We start from the raw sequence: 18781 nt of genomic DNA on the forward strand, positions 1-18781 counted from the left end.
CTTAAGGTTTGGGTTAAGAGTGGTGTCAAATGTCTTATGTGGTTGAACTCAGGTTTGATTGGTATTGTATTTTTCCCGTTAACCTCTCCCTCGATAAACTTTGACAACTTTAAAATGCTTTTTTTTTAATATCACACCAAACAATGACTTCAACCATGTATTGTGGCTTAAGTTCTTGTATTTGCTTCTGGTTTACTTCTAGAGTCGTATATCACAGAAAGCGGATGATTAAACTTTTCAATGCCATTAATAAAGCTTTGAATGAAATCTCAGTCACCTCTTAAGAGTATTATTTCCAAATACTTAAAAATTTTCCAACGTTGTAAGGGTTGTAACCAAAATGTTTATAAAAATTAATTGTTATTTCTAACATTCGAAGGAGTCCAAAAACTTTTTCATGTGACTTTGCATGATGAATGAAAGGTCGTCAAACTTGATTTGTTGGAAGTGATTATGTTTGAGGGGCGTAGAATATTTCAGTCTTTTAAATGAAGTCTGCAACACTTGACTGCTATATATAATTATTAGTTTATACGTGTTTGAAATTTTCATTAACCAGTTAGAAAACTTACATTTTACGTTAGTGTCCATATTGTACGTTGGTGGGAGAGTTTTTTAGATTGGTTAAATGTAATTATTTTTCGTTATACTTGTAAGAAAAAAAATGTTCTTGGTTAACATCAATTGAAGTTTTCTTTCTACACATAATTGATGTTTTCTGATGATGCATTTTCTTCTTCTCAAGTTATTTTTAAATGAATATTGATTATTTTTTTAGCATGTCTTAAAGTTATTTCTTGACTAATGATATTTAGAATTTTTTGACCGATTTTAATGGTTTTCCCCTATATCAATATTAATTGAGTTTTTTTTTTCTTTTTTGTTGATGATAATAAAACTAATTTTTGACTGATGTAAATGTAAACTTTTTTCCAACTAATATTGATAAGATTATTTTTCAGTTTTCATAGTGGAGATTATTTATTTGTTGATGTGAAGTAATGCTATTTCTTAATCAACGTTAAATAATGTTTTTATGGATTAATGGTAAAATAACATAAAAAAACAATTTAAATTTAATGAGATTAATTTTTGTGGAAATTATGGGATTATTTGAAACACATATATAAGGGTTGATATAACGATTATTTGAAACACATAAACACAGTATGATGTAGTCAACAAAATCTAAGCAAAATGGTTTTGGAAAATCCGTTGCCCAAATCTAAGCTTAATATGCTAAAACACAAAAAAGTTTTTTTTTTCCTTAAGACCTTGGGTCTCTCATTTAAGCTCTAATTAAATATGCTTTTCTTTTTCCTTAACCTATTGGTATATCAAACCCAAATTGCGTTGACCTTTAACAAGTTAAATTGTTCATTGGATTATTCTAAATTTCAATAATTGAAAACATAATTATTTATATTTTAAAAACATTTACCAAGTTTAATTTAAAGATTGAGATAAAGGCAGGGCAATTAAGGAAGTTATTGGATAATTAGAAATATATTACTTTAGGAAAGAGAAAAGAGAGAATAAAAAAGTACGAATTTAAGAAAATATAAAAAAAAATATATTTCATTTTCTAAATCATGCATTATAAATCTAGATTAAACTCGTCTTTCTCATTATCCATCCCTAACCTTCTGCTAAAAAAAATCAACTCCTCATCTGAAAACAAATAACTTGAAATATATGTACCATACATAATACATCCAATAGGATAATTCAGAAATTCCATTTTTTTCATTTATGTTTTTTTTTTATCAATTTAGACTAGCTCAGATAAATAAAAATTGATTTAATACAAATAAAGCCAGAAAAGGTATACCAATCAAGGAAAGAGTGGTTTGTCCATGTAAGGAAAAATATCCAGGAAAATGGTGGGCAGTAAAAATTGTTGGAGATGAGATGATAATAACAAAAAAAAAGAGGAAGAAGAGGAATTGTGGATTTTTCTCAGTCTCAGCAGTCACTCTCATCCTCAAGTGTCCCTCTCTGTATTCAGATTTCAGATGCAAATGGTGTTTCATCATTTATGACATTCCCAAAACCAATCCAATTGCAGATATACAAAATGTAAAATAAAAATAAAAATAAAAAATGGAAATTTACATGGTCTTCTTCGTTCACATTACACCCTTTGCTTAGGGATTGCTCCTTCTCTTCCAGTTTTGTGGAGATTTGGTAAAGTTTTTTCCTTTTCCGCAAATTTCTTCTGGGTTTAGTTTCTTTTAGAGCCTTGAGTTTCGCTGCTAAGGGTTCACACATGCATTTGTGCAGAAACAGAAAGACAATAAAGCGGTGAAAGTGCTGTATTTTTTTAATTAATCAAGCTATGAATTCTCCAATTCATGCCCCTTCACCACCTTCCTCTTCTTCTTGCTCGTATAACGGTCCTCCTCCTTGCCTCAGTCATGGTTCTCGTAATTTCAAGTCTCCTCTGTGAGTGTTCCTTCTGACAGTATGATATATGTGTTCTGAATTTTTCAGCATCTAACTTGTCGGATTCGAAGATGGAGTTATCTGTTTACCTTTAAACACCATATTTTAAAATCTGATTAGTGGTGGTAGCTAGTATAAGATGACTTATCGTGTGTTGATCATGGAAGTAAGCATTCCTTAATTATACAACGAGGGTCGAAAGTTGCATTCCGTAGTCTGATATGCTGTTCTCTGAATTACGTTAAGTTGCTGAAATGGATTTCACTGAATTGTTGTTATTATAGAAGTTCTATATAAAATTAAGATTCTGTACTTCGAAAAAATGTTAAACTGTGCTTTAATTTTAATATTTTTTTATTGTCAAAGGTTGTTGCCACAGACAATTCGTACCTCTCAAAAGATGTATCGCTGCTCTGGAGGCCATGTGGAGGCTTCTTCTAACACTAATCCTTTGAAAAATTATGTAGTGGGAAAAAGTACTTCAGGGTGGTTTGAAACACAGTCCTTGGTTTCTGAGCAGTTAGTCAAGAGGCGCTTGTTGCCACTTGAAGCTTTAGCAACTCCTACAGTTCAAGATTTTTCTGATACACCTCTTATTGGTGATGATAAGATTGGAGTGTTATTGTTGAACCTCGGAGGTCCAGAGACTCTGGAAGATGTGCAGCCTTTTTTGTTTAACCTTTTTGCTGACCCAGTAATCTTCTAGCTTTAACACAGTATTCCTTTGAGCTACTTGTTTTATCGATTATTTAAAGATTTTGATTTGTTACTGTTTTATATTTTCTGAACAATTGTGTAGGATATTATACGACTACCAAGGTTGTTTAGCTTTCTTCAGAAGCCCTTGGCCAAATTTGTATCTGTTTTAAGAGCACCAAAGAGCAAAGAAGGCTATGCTTCTATTGGGGGTGGATCTCCTCTTAGACGCATTACTGATGCACAGGCATGGCACTTCCTAATAGCTTCTTTTCCACACATTACTACATATATTTCACTTTGAACATGTTAGATAGTGCATTTGAGACGTCAAATTTGAAGTTATCTTGCGTTAAACAATTGCCCATGAACACGAGTGGTTCAGAGCTCTGTATATGCACCAAATGCATATAACTGTTTTAGAACGTGAAACCAAAGCACCTCTCTATGAAGAAGATTTTGTTCTTTGTATATAGTTATTTTGAACAAAGAAGTTATAACTGTTTTCTGCAGCCAAAATTGTTTCCATGGGGCATTTAACGTTCTCTACTCATTTGTTTTAATTAATCTTTTTCTAAGCATTAGAAACTAAGTTTTGAAGTTTTCAAATGTTTATTAGATTTTACAATTGGATATTTTTTCCTGAATGATTTTGAATACTGATGTTAGGGGTTGAGATACACAGCATGTACACGCCATTAAATGCTTTCTTTTGTCTGTTTTTCTTTCTCGTTGTTCTAGCTCTTCTAATGGTTCTGTTCTGTACACAGGCTGAAGAGTTGAGAAAATCTCTTTGGGCGAAGAATGTCCCAGCCAAAGTGTATGTTGGCATGCGTTATTGGCATCCATTCACTGAAGAGGCTATTGAACAGGTACTTGGTCATCTTGTCCTTCGAATACCATGTGAAATTGCATTGCATTTATTAAGATTATGCCACTGACAGTTCTGATTTTTATAAGTTTCAATACTCTGATTAGTTGTTTATAAATATATGAAACTAGTAATTTTCATCGATTTGATTTGGAAATACAAAATCTACATGAGTTGGTGGGTGGCATATGTTTACTTGCTTTTACTGCCTTTCTGCTTGTTAGGATTTCTTGGCTGATAATTATGTATCCTACATTAAGCAATTCACGAGTCTTTACCTATAGTTGGTTCATGACATAGTATCAGAGTCTTTATGGCCAAGTGATCTATAATGTTCTAGAGTATGATCTTGCCACCTTCATTGTTCTAATGAAAAGTTGAATTTCAGTACACTGTGGGCCTGGATGTTTCATCCCCAAATGGCTATTTTTGTGATCAGTTTTTTTTTAAATGTACTATAAAATCATTATAGGTCTTTTACCAAACAACGGCTAGTAGGTTCATGACGTCCTTATATACCATTCTAATTTCAAAACATAATTTTGATTCAGTCTGGTACTAGCTATTTTGACATAATTTGGTCTCCTTTCACTACACTACACTTTAGCAGACACACTAATGTGGTTGTTGTAAAAGATACTGAAAAAATAGCCTACAAAATATATGCAGAAAGGGAGATGATGGAGAGGGTAAAAATTAGAAGATATAAAGTTGCTTTGAGAAAATGGGACTATCAAATTAGCCAAAAATTTCTATTTATTTATTTAGTATATTTACGTAAGCTACATTCAAGTGAAGTAAGAAACCTTTTAAAATCATACTTTTGGTTTGTCTTATAAATTAGTGTTTAACCTTTAGACGTTATTACCATTCTTAATGCAAAACTTTTGTATTCTTTGGGACAGTTGAAGGTTGCTATGTTATATAATCAAAGATATGCAACCTAACAGGTTATCCTCTTGAATAAACTCTTACCTTCAAACTGATCCGTACCTTAATGTACTGTGTATGGAAATTATACGAGAAATAAATTATTGAAATCTAGGTTTACACATTTGGAGAGTAAATAGGAAACAGGATGGAGGAAACATTATATAATTTGACTTAGGTGAACTGATAGTTGTCTAAGTAATGAATATAGCTTCATTTATCATTTGTCTCTGATATATTTTCAATCCAATGTTAATTAATTTTTCCTTTGAAATAATTTACTCCATGTAGATTAAAAGGGATGGAATTACAAAGCTTGTTGTGCTTCCACTTTATCCACAATTTTCAATTTCAACTAGTGGTTCAAGTCTTCGTCTCTTAGAGAGTATATTCAGGTGATTACTTTAGTAAAAATGTACTGTGATCACATCAATATGCTTCAAATTATCTATCATCCAGTTTTGTTATGACTTATGTATTGGTTCTTCAGAGAGGATGAATATCTAGTTAAGATGCAGCATACCGTAATTCCTTCATGGTACCAGCGTGAAGGATACATTAATGCCATGGCAAATTTAATTGAAAAAGAGCTGAAAGGTTTTGACTGTCCTGAGAAGGTACAACATTATTTATGTTTAAGTGACTTAGACAAGTGTGTTGGTCGCAGACATTTTTATCTTGTCATCATCATTCTTCTTTGAATATTTATAGCAGAATTTATGCAGTCAGCATATCAGATATTTCTGGATAGGTTAGTGAATGATGGGCGTTGAGAGACATGATCTACTATGTGAAAGTGTGTTATACATTTTTCTTTTTTATCAAGATTTTTCTATTAACAACTTCGGTTATCCTTCATATTTTGTTTTGTAATGCCGATGAAGTTTTTCCTGTACTTGAGCTCACCTTGAGCTTTTAGCAGTCACCATTTTATACACTTGTTGCTGACAGTAATTGATTTGATGCATGTTGAAGGTCATGATATTTTTTAGTGCACATGGGGTGCCTCTTGCCTATGTAGAAGAGGCTGGTGATCCATACAAAGCAGAGATGGAGGAATGTGTTGATTTAATCATGGAAGAGCTTGAAAAGAGAAAGATAACTAATGCATACACCCTTGCTTATCAGGTCACTACTTATTTTTTAATTATTCTTGTTTTCTGTTACCAAATTATTACTACATACTATTCATTTATAGTTAAAAGGAAAAATGAAAAAAAGAAGTTAAGTACTGGGGTTTATCCATGTACATGGAATATGTTACACTGAAATTGGAACCTTAACATCCAAAGATGAACATTTCTATCACGGTTGGCAATATCCAGGACAAGAAAGTGAAAAAAAAAACAGACTCTAAAGTGAGATTTCTGTTTATGTATATAAAGCATAAGGCTATTGATAGAGTTCTCCCCAAAATTGGGACTGGTATTTCGCTTAAAAAATGAGTGATTAAATAGGAAATAATATTCTGAACAGTTCATGTGATTCACCAGTCATTACATAAAGAAAGATCTTTGCAAAATGTATACCTCTTTGATTAAAGATCTTGGGGGAATTTGGTGAGTACTGGGAAACAGTATTCTAGCCAAAGTGTGAAAACTAGATAGCTCATCTAAGTTAATAGGTCAACTAGATTGCTTATCTCAAACAATAAATCTATACCAATCTCTTCCACAGCCAAACCTGGCTATTCTCTTTAGATGCATCATTTTTCAAATTTCTAACAATTGGCTATAATTCTTGTTACAGAGTAGAGTTGGACCTGTGGAATGGTTAAAACCCTATACAGATGAGACAATAGTTGAACTTGGGAAAAAGGGAGTAAAAAGTCTGCTGGCTGTACCAATTAGGTGACACTAGCCTGCATCATCTTTACTGTTTCTTTTCTTACAACTATTTATATGGTTGCTTGCCGCCTTCTCTTCTTCTTTGCCCCTGTCTGATACCGATATGATTAGTCTTTTGTTAAAATCTGTTGATTCACAGTTTTGTCAGCGAGCATATTGAAACTCTAGAAGAAATTGATGTAGAGTACAAAGAATTGGCTCTAAATTCTGGTATAGAAAAATGGGGTCGTGTTCCTGCTCTTGGAACTGAACCCACCTTCATTTCAGATTTGGCAGATGCCGTAATTGAGAGTCTCCCTTATGTTGGTGCAATGGCAGTTTCAAACCTTGAAGCTCGACAGGTACCATTATCATTTTTGTATTATAGCAAGAATTATCTTATTCTGTGTTCTCTGTTGAGTTGTATAGAAGCACAGGCCTAGACAATTTCCATTTCAGCAAACTGTTGATAGAAATTGAGCCAATGTGTAGTGATATTATATTTTGCAATTTCATTTCATACTTGTTTCATTTGATCTAATAGAAAGATTTTGGCAGTCTTTGGTTCCATTGGGCAGCGTAGAAGAGTTATTGGCAGCATATGATTCACAGCGGAGGGAGTTGCCACCACCGGTAATTGTGTGGGAATGGGGATGGACCAAAAGTGCTGAAACTTGGAATGGAAGAGCTGCTATGCTTGCTGTGCTTCTTCTGTTGTTTTTAGAAGTCACCACTGGTGAGGGATTTCTGCACCAGTGGGGGATATTGCCCTTGTTTAGGTGAGTTAATCCTCACCTACTCTCCACGGCAATGAAATTTAGTTTTGCTTGTATATGTATATACCTTTAGCATCTTATATGTCCCTTAAAATCGAAGGCATGCACTCAGGAGCTCTCAAATGTAGTTTAGACACATTATCTGTGGATGGAAACAAGAGAAAAATAATGTATAGTGATGTGGTCTGTATAGTACCTCTTGTATGTATCTAAAGCAGAGTTTTTGACATCACAATTTCCTTTCGGATCTTGAGACTTTACAAGTTTTACTATTTTGTTGACAAAAATGGGAGTTTTTCATAAACTCTTGTCCATTTTGGTTGTAGAAGTGCTACTGATTTTGATTGTATTCCAGTTACAAAATATGTATTTGTCTAGCTTTTTTCACTCCGAAGTATGTATGTTATAATCTCTAACCAGAAGCGAGGTTGAGGTTATGAACAACAAACCTCCAACCATTGTTTTTACAGCTACGAGTATTCTGATTTGTGCTTCTAACTTCAAAACCCTCACAATTTATAAAATTTTATCCACCATAAACTTCACATGTGCGGAACAAATTTACGGAGATACATTCAGTTTACTCAATCCCATATTTTATAGATAACATGATAATGAGTTGAATGAAGTTGAAAACTGGACGTTCAGCAACGATTCATAACTGTTTTGAATGATCAAGATTCATAACATTCTACACTTGATCTATTTTTCTGTTAACAAGAAACCAAATACTTGAATCATCATAGTGACAAGTTCTCTAATAGTGAGTATTACCTTTCATGAATTTCAATATATCATGTTTCTCAATTCCTATATTTATTCCAAGGTAAAAGTATGAGATATTTTTGTAAAAATAAATAAACAAATATGTGTAAAAAATAAATGAGAAATATCAAATTGAATTGAGTTTTACTCAAACAATAAATATGTGTAGAGTGAAATATCTCATTATTGGATCAAGTCTTATTCCTACTACATGATCTTTAAAAATTTTGATGGCATACCTTTAATTATAGGATTGTCTATCATAATTTTAGTAATAATGTATTCAATGACTATTTTTTGTTCTTTGACATATTCGTTATGATTAAATATTTAATATTAATGTGATTGCTTCGATGTTCACTTTTGTTTTTCTTAACCATACAAATTGACAGAGTTATCAGTTCAATGAGTTAGAAAGAGTCTAAAACACTAATCTCATATACAACTTTTACCATATAATATGCAAGTTATTCTCAAAACAAGAAACAATCTCAACTTCTGTAGGAGAAATAGTAGTTAAGATTTATTTTGCACTTCTATCATATATAGCTCCTCTAGATTGTATAGAAATGTAACCAAATGTCTCCTTATAATTGATTATTTCTATTTGAGTGAACCCTCTAACTACAAGTGTTGTCTTGTATCTCAGTGTTGCCTTGCGAGTCTTTATTCGTTTTAAAGACCCATCCACATCCAATGACTTTTACACCATCAGACAATTCAAAGAGATTCAACACTTTTTGGTTAAACGTCATAAACTTCATCTCATCTTTCATACATCTCCATCAGTAATAGAAAAATAAAAGCCAATTACAATCAAGTAACAGTTGGTGTAAGAAAAATATATTAAGAGCTTGTAAGTTGGGAGAAGAAAATATGTTATAGTTTCCTAGAGATTAGAAAAGAAAAAACATCATCACACTAGAACTTGGAACTTACAAAACTTCGGGTCTCATGGCACATGATCTCAGAAACTCCTTAATTATACATGCATTCCTATAAATTGAAGCAGGCTTATAAGCTATAACCCCCCATCTCTCACTCCAACACACGAAAAAGGACTACAACAGAAATCACTAACTTCAATTCCAATACCGTAGAAGGTTAAAGAAGATGTGTTTGTGTTAAAAGATCAATCACTAAAATCAAAGCTTCCACTGTGAGAACTGCTGCCATTGTGACTATGCAAGGAAAGGCCTCTCAAGTGGCCAGCCAAAGTAGCACCATCCTTTTTATTTTCCTGAAAATATCTCTCCCTCTCCATGTGTTTTGAAGGTGGTGGTGGAATTGCCATGTGAGGAGGAATCACAGCAGGTGCAGGACAATTATTAGCTTCTCGAGATGGCTCTAAAGATAGTGGTCTTATTAACGGACGATTGAGTCTCTCTTCAAGCAAACCAAAGTGAGGAAACTCAGGTTCCCTTTTTTCATCTTCAGGCCTTGCACAAGCCTTTCCTTTGCGTAATCTACCACCATTGTTCATACACAAGTTTATTAGCCCACATTCACACTATACTCATAAGCTCGGTTTGAAGTTTCTTTTTTTTTTTTAATAATCACTTAACAGGAAAAGAACCTAAAGAACTGGAATGAATCGAATTCATTGGGTAAAATAAATAAAAAGAAAATGAAAGGAGTATTCATGATACTGTTTCATTCTTGATAAAGAAGGGAATATGTTTAGCATGATGAAGAATGTGCAAGGTACCTCCGGAATAACTGTTCTGGTTCTTCTTCCTCTTCTGCTTCTTCACACTCCAAGTGATTAGCTATTGTCATGGCTCTGCCCGAAAGAAGTGCATCATGTCTTGTAAGAACCTTCTGGAGTTGCTCGTTTAATTCAATTGCTCGAGAAACTATCCTCTCATCACTACATACAACCAGAGAAAAAGCAGTTCGTGGTAAAAATTAAACATTGAGCAAAGGCATTCATGTGAAAATACATTAGTATTACTCAAATTTAATTCATGAGCAAAGGCGTTCATAAAAATATTTCCAGTTTCAGATCAAATAACCATTCGAGCAATTGATATATTAAAATAATGATTCATGAGTAGCTGCTTATGGATTCATTTGCAATTTCCCCTAAATACATCAATGTTTCCATTATATATTATATATATATATATATATATATATATATATATGTATATATATATATATATCACTTGAAAAATAAATAACATGTTCTCTTGGTTCAATACAAAAATCTACAGCATATGAATCATTGAAATTGATAAGTATCAGCAAAATTTCTAAGATACCACGGACCAGAAGCAAAGGCATTACAATCAATCCTCTCATTGCAAGTGTAGAAATAAGAAAACAAATTGTGTCTGTTTTTAACAGAAAGATAATTTTAAGCAGCCTTACCGAGATGTCATTACAAGATGCATTACCCTTTGCTTCTGAAATGAACACTGCTCAACAAGATCAAGAGTGAATTCATCTTTTGCTGCCTAGAAAAGAAAAAATACAGTTTCAGCTAAAGATGGAATGTGATTGTTTCATGGTTCATTCATATATCTCAGGGTATTTGATTCATAATAAAATATATATTTAAAAAACATCATAGTGATTTGTCCAGTTCCTTTTGAAAGCATATGCCTCACTAACTTTTGAAGTTTTTATACAAAAGTTCTTAATGTTTCTATACTAGCTCTGTTTATCATCATCGATCACTATCTTGAGCTATTCAATCTCTGTGCTTGTTGTCAATCTCAGTCAACCAAGCACAACAAATTTGAGAGAACTTTGACTGAAAGTTGAACAAGCATGGTAGAATTGTGGATGCGAAGACAAGTCAAGTATGAATCAAAATAAGGAATAAGTCATATTCTAGAAGGTAAAATGTGGTTTTAGGATGACAGGTCCTTGGCTCACCTTAGGATGTTGGGCATTAATGGCATCAAGGACTTCTTTTAAAACTTCTAACGCATTACAAGCCTTCTGAATAATGCTGCCAAACACAATTGCAGAATAAAAGATGTGCTTATCTGGATCAGAAAAATAATTGCAGAATAGGATATGTGCTGAGCTGGATCAAAAAATGACAGCAACAAACTATTTTTAGATTAATATTTCTTCTTCTCCACCAGCTCAGTGGAGAGGTCTCCAGATAAAGAATAATCCATGCTTCTGAATTTATAAAAAAAAAAAAGGGTGGGGGGACACTAGCAGAAAGAATCTAAGGAAAATACATTTTCAAATGTAGTTCATTTCATTGTTTCATTTGATAAAAATGATCAGTACATCCAGGCATATCTAGTAAGAAAAGGATTTCTAAAGAATCTGTCCATAAGTATACCAAAGATGAAGATAAGTCACCTAGATTCAGCAACCGTTTGGGACTCTGCTTGATGATGTCTGGTCGGGGCCTGATCTGTGTTCGGTACATTGTTAATCTCATTAAGTTGAGAATGAGGACGATTTGATGGGGTAACTTGATCCCTTTGAGGAAACTGCACCCCAGCACTCTGGAGAAGGGCAACACAAAGTTTAGCTTTGCCAAATGATAAACTAGTACCCACAAAAATTGTTTCCAGATGATCATTTCTATCACACACACACACACACAGAGAAAGGCGATATGAGAGTCATGACTGTCTATAATTCCGGTAGAAAAAATATCAGAAAGAGAAATTTAATAGAAAAAATTGCAGATTCTCAAAGTCTTTGAAAGGGAATTCACAGCATATTTATGGGCCACCAATAAAGGAAAAATACCATCATCTACTAACCTAAAAAATTTGAGATCATTCTTCCCACTTCATACAAACTTCTAATATAACCTTTACAAATTTATAATTGCATTTCATAAACCAAAATCAAAGACTACCATATGAACTGGTGACCATACCCAAATTCAGCATATGCAAGTCAGCACTAACTACCTTCTTCAAACATGAATTCAAGAATAGGGTGTGCAATATCAGCTTCTTACTTCATTACTCTTTCTAGTAAAAACTAAAACCTCACATTATAAAACCCATAATGCCTAAATTACTTCACTTCTTTTCATACTTGCTAAGACAATAGTCTAGCTGCCACTTACTAATCAAGTAATATATATATCAGAATCATAAGGAAATCTCAGGGTTGTACTTCACGTATCTGTACCTACCACCAAATCATAATATGCATTATAATACTGTGGGAACTTTCCAGAAGCACCACCAAGGGATGTTTGTGTGGCATCTAGTAGCAGAAATATCCGCTCCCTTACAGGCAAATCTGACTGTATGCAAAGAAGAAGAGAAAAACAGAGAGAGAGAAACAGGGAGTAAGAAAAAATAACTTTGATAAAGAACAATAGTCTGTGGAGAAAACTCACTTTTTTCTTCACAATTTTTACAAGAATAGGGATGATTCCTGTATCAATCACCTGCTGGTGAACATGATCTCCAATATTGTTCATCAACATTTCTAGCAACTAGAAAATCAACAGATGATACACAAGTTAGTACTACACAGTCGTATAAGAAACTAAGTAATAGAAATATTAAAAAGAGAAAATCGCATAGCCAATCTTCATTTAAGGTATGCTGAAAAATGTCATGCCAAATTATCTTCATATAAGTTGTGGGTGTAGTGAACACTATCTAGAAAATTCACATAAAATACTATAAACAGACAAATTCATGAGTTGCTATACTCACCAAGACTGCATAAAGTTGAATATTAGGGTTCTTGTAACCCAACCTCTTTTTTATAGCTTTGACGACATCTCTAGCCTGCCTGAATATTCAGAGGAAAAAAAAAGGATGGTCAATAACATCCACATTACTTGTAGCCCAGGTTTACTCTGGGCACATTTATGATACCACAAAACTTGAACGTCGCATAACGAAAATAAAGTTTTGTGGGGTACTTTTTATCATGAGCGACTAATTCACAGATTTCAATATTTTTTATCCAATCAGTTTCAGCTAGTTTCTCGCTTGTTGCAGCAATGACCAAAGCTGCCATTTTTTTTTTCTGCATAAAAAATGTCATAATTCAATAAAATATAAAATTGATAAGATACTTCAGACTAGAAAGCAAACATTGATCAGAGTAAATATCAATTGAAACTAAATTAGATCCACTTTCGCTAACTAGAAACAAACGAGATCTATCAGCAAAGAGACAAAATATAACCTTAAATAATAATTAATCCAAATTGAATACCAAACAGAGAATAAGCATAATAGCACCACATAATATAGTACTATAAACTAAAACATGGATTCCATATTGCATAAGACTGTTAGCCACTGTATATATAATTTCACAAGGGAAGTCCAAGTTAATTGATCAACAACACACAAAAAAAGTTGCCATCACAAGACTCAGAATTTGTTCTATATAAAACATCATCCAACATAGGATAATTAAAGTGACCTCAGCAAGAGATGAAACTCACATGTTGTGGCAGAATCAGAAGAACAGTGTTAAACTAAATGCCTAGCAACCAAATTCTGAACCACCTGTATGACATGAGCGACCTGCTACAGCAAAAAATTTAAGGCGAGATAGTTCAGCACTTAACCCAATTACAATATCAGTTCAAAGAAATGGAACTGAGGAAAATGAGAACGAATTATAATCTTCGTGTCCGCAACCCAAATGATCAGATCTTGATTAAGGCACATCAAAGACGACAGTGAAAGTAAAAAGTGAAACCTTAAAACAAAACTTAAAGCATTAATGATTCCTGGAGAAAAGATTACAACAGCAGTAGTAATAAAAAAAATATTTTTACCTGGTATAAAGACAAAGATCACGAGGAAGATACCAATGATTCACTGATGAACATGAGAGAAGTTCAGCATTCCAATTGCAACCCGGAAGATCAGTTTAGCTGCTGCTTTATTCTTACCCAGAGAGCTTTTTTTTTTTGTTAGCTTTGAAGTTGAGAGCTTTTTAACATATGATGATGAAATAGTTAATTGGGTAAGTGAGTACTAAAGTTAGAGTTGTGACAAATAACCAGGTTCTCAAAGACATGAATGAAATTGTGCTGTGCGAAGAAATGAATACAGTACGAGAAAAGATACTGAAAAATAAGGTTTCGGGTTGGTTTGTGCTTGTTGTTTGTTAAGGTAATTGAACAAACTACAACACCGCCACGAGACCTGTCCCTGTCTTGTCGTTCCTCTCTCCAAAGCTGTATCTTCTTTTCCAAGGAGAAGCTGCAATTTGATAACCTCACCCTCTCTTCTGTTCACTCGCATGTGTTTCATCCTTTTTACCTGATGACACGTGTGATTCAAGTTTTTAGTTATTTATTAGAGAAATGTTTTTAATCAGATAAAAAATCTTGAAATCTTTAATTTTGCCCCTTTTTCTGTTGATATCTAGTCGGAATATTATCCAGATTGGGGAACGGAATGGTTAGGATACGAGTAAAATTCGTAGGATAAATAGTCTCGTATATGTTCGTATATGTTGTATATTTGTTTGTAAATTCGTTATGGTTATGCGGATATTTGTGTTTTTTTTTAATATCTAATAAAAGTCAGTGAGTATTAGGTAAGTATTTTTATTTTTTTAATATTAAATTATATATTTTAATTATAAATTCAAATAAAACATCATACATATCATTTATACAAAGTCAAAATAATTTATTTAAATAATAGTTTATAAAAAATAATATATTTTAAAATTAATTAATGAAAAATAATTCATTCAAAATTAATATATTAATATTTAAAATTTTTTAATTTAAATTAAAATATAGTGGATATATACGTATGTACAAAAATACACATACTCGTTATTTTTGAAAGATATTTATTTACAATATTATTTTTTATCCGTTGTGTAATTTATCTATGAATACTTACAAGTATGAAGTTTTTTATATCAGTAATCATAATCATAGTTGATAATCAAAATGGAAAAAATAATATTTAGAAATTAAAAGTATAAAATATTTTTATCTTATTTTTCAATATAAACTAGTGTAGTATTTGCTTTTATTATATCATAGATATGATTTTACTAAAATTAATTAGAGAATTTAATTTTCAATTGATTGATATTTCTTTTACAAATAATATATATATATATATATATATATATATATATATATATATATATATATATATATATATATATATAGAGGTAAATAGTCAATTAATCAAAATACTCTATCAAAATTTGGGTAAGTTGTATTTTTTTTAGTGTAATTTTATTTTTAGAATTTTTGGAAGATAAATCTTAATTGATTTAATCAACTACAAAGGAAGAATATAATGATGACATGATCAAAGGAAGAAGTTGGTTAGGATGGATTAAAACTTTCAAAATCCGAGTTATTTTGTTTAGAAGGCAAGTTATCTCACGATACGAAGAGCAAAGCTAATTAATTATAGTTATTTATATGTATATTGAATTGATTTTATTTTTTATTTTTTAGATTGTATTGACTTTGTCTCTTAATTAAAATTGGATGGAGTTATAGTGAACTAAATTATATGGTTTTGATTTTGAATTGAGGGTTTTGAATAGTTATTTCTAATTTGAAATTATTCGTATGTAATTAATATAAGTGTTTAAAATATATTAAGATGGTTCTTAATCATTGAATGGTTAGATGAATTTGTTATACCATTTTATATTATTTTTTAGTTCTTTTGTAGTTTTTATTTTACTTTTAATTGTCACACATCCCATTTAAATATAATAGATATACTTAATAAAACATCACAAAATTATAATACTAAAGGAGCAATCAGATGAACAGGATAAGAAAATTAACTGATACAGTCATCCTTAAGAGTACTGGGAAGGAAGCTTAGACATACTACCATGCCATGAACAAAATAGAGTCTAAAAGCTGACAGTATAACAGTTTGCAAAAGGGGTTCCCACTAGGACAACTGTTACAAAAAGGCCCATAACCGTGAAACTACTCCTAAGAGCCACAAAAAATAGGATACTCTAAGCTGCACCGCTGCTACCACCAGACCCACCTTGAACGTTTCTCTCATCTGCTCCCACCAAAAGGTGATCATCGCAAAAAAAAAAAAGAAAGACAAGCACGAACACGAAAATGAAAGGGTAAGCTAGTGTAAAATCATTTGAACATATTATAACAATCAGGTACTTAAAACAATTCCAAGTATACAACACATTAGGCACACTGAATCATGTTATGGCAAGCAAGCAGGACAATATGACTCTCAATTATTCGGATAAATATAATAAGATCGGATTCACTGGACGCTTGCCCTTGTGGTGACCTCTACTGCTCTGCAGAGCCATTGTCAATGGGTTTCACCCTACCACACACAAGGTTAGCCTTCAAGCATCTAAGGTCATTATTCTGCCAAAGACTAGGGTCTCCCGCTACTCTCATCACTTGGATCAGTTTGCTCTACATGAGACTCACTGATCCTTTAGAGTTTCGGGATGCGATCATTACTTGAATCCTTATCCTAATTATATACACTCCACACCACCATGAGATCTCCCCACGAGACTCATGGAATTACGCTATCTCACAACCAAAACCATGTTTCTCATACCATTTCCATTACTTTTATTTCATTCATCCAACTCTCATGTTAAAACACCACCAACCCACAATTTCACGATCAATCTCATACCAAGCATGCCAATCTCATTCATAGGATTCTAACAACTAAGCATATTCACGTACATCATGTTTAGGAAGAGTAATCTAGACAAAACATGCAACAAATCATCTAACCATTCAAGAAAACAGTGTCAGGACGCACCAATGCACTAGCCTCGCTCAAGCTAGGAGCCCTCACTCGGGCAAGGGAAGTTGCCTCGCTTAAGCTGCAGGCTCTCGCTTAGGCGAGACTGCAACAGCAGCCCCTGGGAGATTTCACAAGCTCTCGCTTAGGCAAGGCCTTCTCGCCTAAGCGAGACGGTGTGTCGCTCAAAACGCGAATGGGCCGCCTAGGCGAGCGCTCGAGGGAAAACCTTAGGCGAGCTTATGCTATTCTCGCCTAGGCGAGACGAGCTCGCTTGGGCAGAAATATCATTTCTCCCCCATTGTTCACGTATGCAGGGCAAAAAAATAACACAAGATCACATCCAAAGAGTTCAAGCCAGCCATTGGCACACGATTTAAAACACCATTCAAGCACCCACAACATATAACAGAACATAAACATGCAAGAATAACTTTAAACTTAAAAACCTAGCTTCCCTTACCTGGATTTAGGACAGCAAAAGCAAACATACCCAAAGCTAAGGAGCACCATAGCTCTAGTAACTAGAGTGGTAAGCTGAAACGTGGAAAAAAAATAGAACAAGACGAAGTGTGGGGTTAAACCCTAACCAAACCAACTTTCCCAACAGAAAAAGGGAAGACTAGTGAAGAAGGTTCTAAGGCTCCACTTACCTGGAGGTAGAATAACTTTAGCTAACTCAAAGATGGAAAAATCTCTGTGCCCTAGCAAAGATCCAGCTGGAGTCAAGAGTGTTTGAGGGAGGGAGACAGTTTTTGAAAAGGAGACAAGTGCAAAATGAGTGAGCTGAAAGGGGTATTGGGGTCCCTTAGTGGGTTAGTCTTGGGCCTACGAAAAGGTCAGGCCCAACTCTTAAAGGCTGAAAGGAAAAATGGGGCTTATATCACTTAACTGGTACAAGAAGTACTTATTAAAGTAAGAGAGTCAGAATTAACAAAGTGTTAACAAGTCATGTTATTGAGTGATTAAATTTGGATTGGATGTGAATTTAAGAGGATGAATTTGTGTTAATTTGTGAGTAAAGTTGTGGTTATTTATAATAATAAATAATAATGAGTTAAGTGGATATAAGAAGAAAGTTTATTTATGATATAATTAATAAAATTTAATAAATTTATATTTTTAATAGATTGAATTATAGAATTATCGTTTTAACATAAATATAAGAAATGATATTAAAATAAAATTAAAATTATTATTTAAAAATAAAAAAATATAATTCAGTATTATTATCATTAATAACCTAAAATAATTTATTAATATTTTTAATAATAACTTGAAATAATTTATAATATATATCGTTTAATTTAACAAACAAAAAATATTTCTAGTTCTATTTAAATTTGTTTCATTTATTTTTTCAAAAATGAATTTATTCACGACGAAGGTGTTGGCAACATCTTTTAAATTAAAATCAATTTCACAAATAGTAACTTTTAATACATGCACTCTTAGCTCTTAATTCATTTTTTCTTGTATTTACCAAAAACCATAGATACTTTAAAAAAAATATAATTATTATTAGAAATAAAATTTGTTCTCAAATTATATAATACAGACTTTGTATGATACAAAGCTTGTTTAGTATTTCCAATTTAAATTAATACCAAACTGGCATACAAAAAATAAAGATTCTTTGTAACATTACATTTTTCATTACCTTTATGTTTAGTGTTTATTTAATTGTGTAAGATTACGGACACTTTTTGTTCTCTCAAGAAGGGAAGGAGAGAATGGAGCATGCTATTTTAAAAAATAAAT

At 32.6% G+C, this 18781-nt stretch overlaps 2 protein-coding genes and 1 long non-coding RNA gene across 5 annotated transcripts; 1 reads left to right on the top strand and 2 right to left on the bottom strand.

Annotated features, from left to right (window-relative positions):
- The first annotated feature begins 1903 nt into the window (after window positions 1–1903).
- LOC114175726 (ferrochelatase-2, chloroplastic-like) lies at window positions 1904–7921 on the top strand. Its single transcript, XM_028060512.1, has 11 exons — window positions 1904–2187; window positions 2284–2445; window positions 2812–3139; window positions 3245–3388; window positions 3912–4013; window positions 5234–5337; window positions 5433–5559; window positions 5918–6070; window positions 6692–6792; window positions 6929–7130; window positions 7327–7921. The coding sequence occupies exons 2-11, from the start codon at window positions 2339–2341 to the stop codon at window positions 7549–7551; spliced, it is 1593 nt and encodes a 530-aa protein (XP_027916313.1). The 5' UTR covers window positions 1904–2187; window positions 2284–2338; the 3' UTR covers window positions 7552–7921.
- A 1215-nt stretch (window positions 7922–9136) lies between these two features.
- On the bottom strand, window positions 9137–14502 carry LOC114174874 (TOM1-like protein 5). 3 transcript variants are annotated; one of them, XM_028059603.1, is made up of 11 exons: window positions 14053–14502; window positions 13714–13795; window positions 13180–13286; window positions 12968–13046; window positions 12643–12741; window positions 12433–12546; window positions 11637–11785; window positions 11193–11268; window positions 10683–10768; window positions 10018–10179; window positions 9137–9775 (listed from the first exon to the last, which is right to left on the bottom strand). In XM_028059603.1, exons 3-11 carry the CDS (start codon window positions 13275–13277, stop codon window positions 9442–9444), a joined length of 1197 nt encoding a protein of 398 aa, XP_027915404.1. In that variant the 5' UTR covers window positions 13278–13286; window positions 13714–13795; window positions 14053–14502; the 3' UTR covers window positions 9137–9441. The 3 variants fall into 3 exon arrangements, with proteins under 3 accessions (XP_027915404.1, XP_027915405.1, XP_027915406.1); XM_028059604.1 differs by having other exon boundaries at window positions 9442–9775; window positions 13714–13798; XM_028059605.1 differs by lacking the exon at window positions 13180–13286 and having other exon boundaries at window positions 9442–9775.
- Window positions 14503–16069: 1567 nt separating this feature from the next.
- On the bottom strand, window positions 16070–17765 carry LOC114176396. The gene is made up of 3 exons (XR_003602997.1): window positions 17674–17765; window positions 17484–17557; window positions 16070–16288 (listed from the first exon to the last, which is right to left on the bottom strand). It is a non-coding gene; the product is annotated as an uncharacterized LOC114176396 (long non-coding RNA).
- Window positions 17766–18781: the final 1016 nt, after the last annotated feature.

This window comes from Vigna unguiculata, chromosome 3 (assembly GCF_004118075.2).
Source record: "Vigna unguiculata cultivar IT97K-499-35 chromosome 3, ASM411807v1, whole genome shotgun sequence".
NCBI classification, from domain to species: Eukaryota; Viridiplantae; Streptophyta; class Magnoliopsida; order Fabales; family Fabaceae; genus Vigna; species Vigna unguiculata.